This window comes from Zeus faber, assembly GCF_960531495.2.
Source record: "Zeus faber genome assembly, chromosome: 1".
NCBI classification, from domain to species: domain Eukaryota; kingdom Metazoa; phylum Chordata; class Actinopteri; order Zeiformes; family Zeidae; genus Zeus; species Zeus faber.
Window position 1 is genome coordinate 8,019,033 of NC_137193.1, and position 5,508 is coordinate 8,024,540.

Genomic DNA, 5,508 nt, shown 5'->3' on the forward strand with positions numbered 1-5,508 from the left:
TACATTTTTGCTTTTTTTTCAATATTTTTTATCAATATCTTACCACTACCTATGTTTAGTTTCACGCCTGCCTACTTTCCAGTGGTGGCCCCAGAGTCCAGATGCAGAATTTAACACCAAAAGAGCCACGTACAATGGTGAGAAGGTTGCTCACCCGCTATTAATGTGTATAATTCATCCAATGAAGCTACATAGTACAGTATATGAAATGGCAGTCAAGCCGAGTAGTACACTAAAAAATGGACAACGTTTTGATTTCGGCGAAAGTCGAGGATACCGTTGGGTTAGTGTGTCGCTGTTCTGCCAAAAAATGTGCTCCTCATGCGCAAACATTTTTATTTATGTATAATAGTGACAGACAAATATATATATATAACAAATATAAATTAGTCCGTTACATCATGCAATAAATATATAGATTTAAATCAAAGTAAAATACACACACATAAGCTTCTGTCCAACAAATACTCTACTGTAGTAGTCTGAATACCCCTTCAATCAGTACAGTTAAATAATTACAGCTCTGGTCAGAAGAAGCACATACAGTTTGAAAATAAATCCACACATTGGACAGCTTGCACAGTTCCAGCACCCATGCACAAGCGCCGACACGTGTTTAGTTGCGTTTATTTGTGTTACACGATATCAAAGCAGGCGACGATACTCTGCTGCGACTTTGAGAAGCGATTCCCCCACGAGCTTTTCACCTTAAGTTACCGACGACTAAAAACCATAGAATGAACACGTAGCTGCTACGGCCATTGGCTTGACGACCAGAGAAGGTAGGACATGGAAGAATGCATCATGTTATGATATCGAATGACATGTGGAGCAAAAGAACAAAGCGAATGAATGTCTGTATCTGGCTTCTCTTTTCATATCCCAGATACCGTATCCTCACTTTGCTAGTCTTTGACGAACAGTACTACGTGTTTCTAAACTAGCTGCCTGCCCTATGGGCTTCACATGTTTTATTTACCGGGCTTTTTTTTTTTCCCACCTTCACTTTATCTTCCCCCCCGCGACGGCTTTTCTTGCGCCTCCTTCCTTTCCTGCGCCTCTTATGACGAGGCGCTGCTGGTCGGGGTCTGCCCGTCCTGCATCACGCAGCCGCTTTCCTTCCCTTTGTTCTTGAGGGGGGCTTCGGCTTTGGCGGACGCCGTCTGCATCAGCTTGGACGTGAGGAAGCGCCTGTAGGAGTCTTTCTCCATCAGGACGTAGATCTTGCTCTGGGCGTCGTCAAAGCACGACAGGGAGGCAATCCGCAGGTTCCGACCCGCCTCCGCTCGGGTCGCTGAGTCGAGGTTGACCTGCGGGTTAGGGGTCAGAGGTCAGAGAAGGTTGTCCGATACTACGGTCCACCATAGTTATGCTTCCACAGTGTGCCCCAAAATATGAAGAAATGTTCAGTGTTTTCCGATGAGAAAAATGGTTTGCATTATGCCGAAACATCTGCCTATGGAATTGAAGAATGGAATTGAAAACCAAGAAATTGTTTATAGTTTGGTGAAAGAAGTCATTTGGGATTTGGGAGTTACTGCATGAAGATTTGTTTGCATGTTTCCAAACAATGACATGTAAATCCAATGAGAAAGTTAGTTATTTAGTTCTAGAAGTCGTTTTTTGTTTTTTTTGCAAACATAGCCAAGGCGTTATTTTTAATACAACGTTAAATCCATCAACCTGGTTAGGAGCGTCTTCTTCTATGTATTGATGATAGATCAACTTGGCCCTGCCGGCCATCTTCCTGGGTGGGGACTTGTTGTATTCCTGGCAGGCGTTCCAGAACTCCATGTTCTCCTCGCTGAACTCCGACCTCAGGAAGCCGGTGAAGAGCTCGCGACCAACTGACAAACCAAAAAAAACAGTCAGAAAGGCGGACGTTAGCGCACGATTCAAACGCAGTTCCAAGTCCAAGTCCAAGTCCAAGTCCTACGGATCCTGATTGCAGCGATTGGACCGTGCTTGGTGACAGGGTTACAGTTGTGAATGGATGCTCACATTTGGGAAGCAACATGGGGAGCTTGGGAAATGACTGTGTGCTGGGGGTTGAGGAGGAGGGAAGGAAGAGGAGGAGGAGGAGGAGGAGCAGGAGGAGGAGGAGGAGGAAGCTTAGGAATGAAGAGGGTCAAGGACCCTGGTTCATTCTCATGAGGACATTGCTCCCCTTGTGTCTTCAAGAGGATAGCCTCATGCTCATGGGGCTTACACATTCACACACACACACACACAAATTTCGGCAGGCCCTTAGAGACCTCCCGGCAGTGCCTCGAGACACGTAGCTCACATTCAGAGCATGAGAATGCATCCTAATGTTGGTGCCTGGGATTATAGCTCCCTATCTCCCTGGGTTTCCATCGAACGTCATTAACAAGTATTCCCAATTGTGGATATACGGTATAAGGACCCAGAGGGACAATGCAGTTTAGTTTTCCCCTGAGTCCACATTCAACACATCAATTTGGCAGTCCTTAACATACTTTCCATTGGAGATTGATTTATTTAATCAATTAAGGAGACGCCTGCTCATATATATGACGACCCACAGGCTAATTGATAATACATAAAAGCATCAAATTACAGCAAAGCTGTAATTCATATAATATATGAGATTTATGCTTGGTTTGGCAAATAGATTTATTTAATATACTGATATATTTTTATATGTGTTATTTGTTTAAGTTTTTCATTGTACACATTTATAAACATTTCTTTATCTGTGTATTTATTTATTTATTCATCATACAAATTTATAAACATTTATTGACTTTGTTTATTTTATTTATGTATTTTATGATTTTTATGTTTGCGTCTGTTTTTTTATGAACACTTACAATCGCTGTTCATCAGTTGGTTGAAGGACTCCTTCCATTTCTTCACCTCAGCAGCGCCAACAACTCTAAACAGAAAGAGGACATCAAACAAACGTAAGATGCAAAAAGGAAAGGCACAAACACTCGGGACATGTCTTATATTGACAGTGCTTGGTCCCCTTTCAGTGTTTCTCTGAGAATTTGTTGTCTTGAGAGAACCTCTGTTTCCTAGGATAAGCGAAACAAAGGCAAAATGACTCCCGTCATTGAATCCGTGTTAATTATTTTGATGGTGGGAGGAAAGATAATTTGGTCTCCATAGAATACCAACAACAGGAATTCTCCGGTGAAATGCCGGCCGCATGATTTGCGTCTTTGAGTGCTGGCGGGATAGTCAATTATACCAATGCGCCCTCCGTCTCCCTTGTGTAACTACGGCAACACCTTGCGCTGTATTGTGGCGCAGCGATAATGATGAAGTAATTTAGGTCAAGGATGTGTTCGGATCGTAATGTTGTAACAGGTAACGACTCGCCCTGTTGCTTTTCCCCAATTCTGAGCGTTATGAGTTAGTACTTCATAACTGATTGTAGACAGAGTAGGTTGTTCGTAACAACAATGCTATTCGGGAAGAAAGGGAAAACGGGCCTGGCTGTGTCAATGCTAAACAGCTTTTAGGAGGGCAATGGGCGTACACTCATCACACCTGACCCTCATGGGGGAGACCCAATCAACAACGTGGCAACAACAGTGCAGATCGGTTAATCAATGGATACAATGGGATTGTGTAGCAGCAAACAAAAGGAAAACTTGTTGATATAACAACAATCAATGGTTCAGGTGTTTACTCATTACGCTGCCACGGGGAGCCAGTGATCAGCCGTGTCAGAATGCATCATCCAATTACTATAACAGAACATATTGCAGCTCAAAAATTAAATAAAGTTCAATAAACCGCTATTGGTTCACGCTGACCTCTTCCCGGTGACTATCTTATCTTTGACGTGCTTCTGGTCTGCAGCTTGGGGCCCGGGCCTCTGCAGCAAGAAGCCAATTTTGTTCTTGATGTTTTTGGCGCTGGAGGGAAAAACATTGGGAGGGTTAGCGAATGGAAAGTAGTTCAATTGAAAGCATAATTTCAGCTTATCACATTGACATTGACATTTGTGATATGCAGTTTGTATATGCATATTAGTTATTAGTATTTGCTGTGTGCGGTGAGATGTTATATCTCTGTTCACGTCGCCAGTGACAGTTAACACAGTTTTGTCATTTTCAGGTTAGTTATGAGTAGCAAGCTTTATTATTTCAACTCAAACAAACCCTCTGACTCGGATTGGTCGTTCTTACCTTTTCAAGCAGGTCGCAGGAAGTGTAGCTAATCCCTTACACATGGCGCACTGTTATGGATCCTCTGAATGTGGAGAGAACGAGGGTTTAATTGATTTTGTTTTTGTATCAACTCCGCTTGCTATCCTGACAGTGGGGTGGAGAGCAGTAGAGGTTGGAGAGTTAGAGACAACAGCCTTCAGCGTCAGACATGGGTGTCTCCACCCCCAGAGCCCACATGGACCGAGCGCATGGACCAATCAGGCCAAGCCCTGTTTTAACGTGTCTGTTTGAGAGAGAGAGAGAGAGAGAGAGAGAGAGAGAGAAAATTTATCTTTAAAACGTAACAAAGGTACAACAAAGGATGAAAAAAATTACAGTGTTCATCTCCCTCTCACACACACACACACACACACACACACACACACACACACACACACACACACACACACACACACACATCAAACACAATTAACATGAACACTAAGATTGAAAAAACATTTTCAGAAAGGTTTCCACCTCTCTATGCACAATATCAATTCCTCTTCATCTGTAAGACATGGAGCCCCATTGACACACCAAACCTTTCTAAAGCCTTCACCATGACTGATGAGCTGGTCGTACATACGCTGTCCTAAGGCGCATAGAGACCATGCCCCTAAACATTAGCCATGGGTTCAGACGCCCAACACCCTTAACCTTGTTTCTCCTGGCCAGCCAGGTTGATCATTTAGCCTGCCCAAACAAGAAATGAAGCAAAACAGATTTAGCTTCTTTACTGCAAGCGCACAAAGGCCCCAAAATAAAAAAGCCCCGCACAAAACGATTCTCCCAAACGCTTACACAGTTCATTGAGCAGTTCAAGCAGTTCAGAAACACGATCACATTGAATGATCGCATGTGCAACAGCTTCAGCTAGATCACAGAACGGACACTCAACTCCAACATTTGGACCTATTCTTGCCAAGAATGTGTTTGTTGCCAAGGACCCATGTATGATTCTCCACTGTAAGTCCCCAGGTCTTTTTTGGAGTGGAGCTTTGTACAGCACTTTCCACCTCAAACCTGCAATACTCTGCCCCACCAACACTTCCTGCCAACGATGCTCCTCAACACTCAGAATGTCTTTGATGTGTTTGGTTTCTACTACTGTCCTATAAAAGTCCTTCCCTACAATGTTCTCAAGGCTCCCCATGCTCGGAGTGCTAAGAGTCAGCAGCTTCAGACTCTCCTCAATACAATTGTCAGTAACAAAAGAGATGGACATAGATGGAAAAAGTGGTTGCTTCTCCTCCCTCGGTCGGTTGAAAAAGAACACCACCTCTTCAGAGAGAGCACCTATGACCTCTCTTTTAAATCTCGCCAA

General features: G+C 43.5%; 1 protein-coding gene across 1 annotated transcript; it reads right to left on the reverse strand.

The window, feature by feature from the left end:
• Positions 1–319: 319 nt before the first annotated feature.
• LOC307232464 (regulator of G-protein signaling 4-like) lies at positions 320–4,291 on the reverse strand. Its single transcript, XM_080003485.1, has 5 exons — positions 4,164–4,291; positions 3,789–3,890; positions 2,835–2,899; positions 1,684–1,847; positions 320–1,310 (listed from the first exon to the last, which is right to left on the reverse strand). Exons 1-5 carry the CDS (start codon positions 4,205–4,207, stop codon positions 1,062–1,064), a joined length of 624 nt encoding a protein of 207 aa, XP_079859611.1. The 5' UTR covers positions 4,208–4,291; the 3' UTR covers positions 320–1,061.
• Positions 4,292–5,508: the final 1,217 nt, after the last annotated feature.

Coding starts and splice junctions, on each gene's coding strand:
- LOC307232464 (XM_080003485.1), bottom strand. CDS start 4,207: ATGTGTAAGGGATTAGCTACACTTCCTGCGACCTGCTTGAAAAG. Junction 3,891..4,163: donor CCTGCGACCTGCTTGAAAAG/GTAAGAACGACC, acceptor TTTTCCCTCCAG/CGCCAAAAACATCAAGAACA. Junction 1,848..2,834: donor CCAACTGATGAACAGCGATT/GTAAGTGTTCAT, acceptor TTGGTTTGTCAG/TTGGTCGCGAGCTCTTCACC.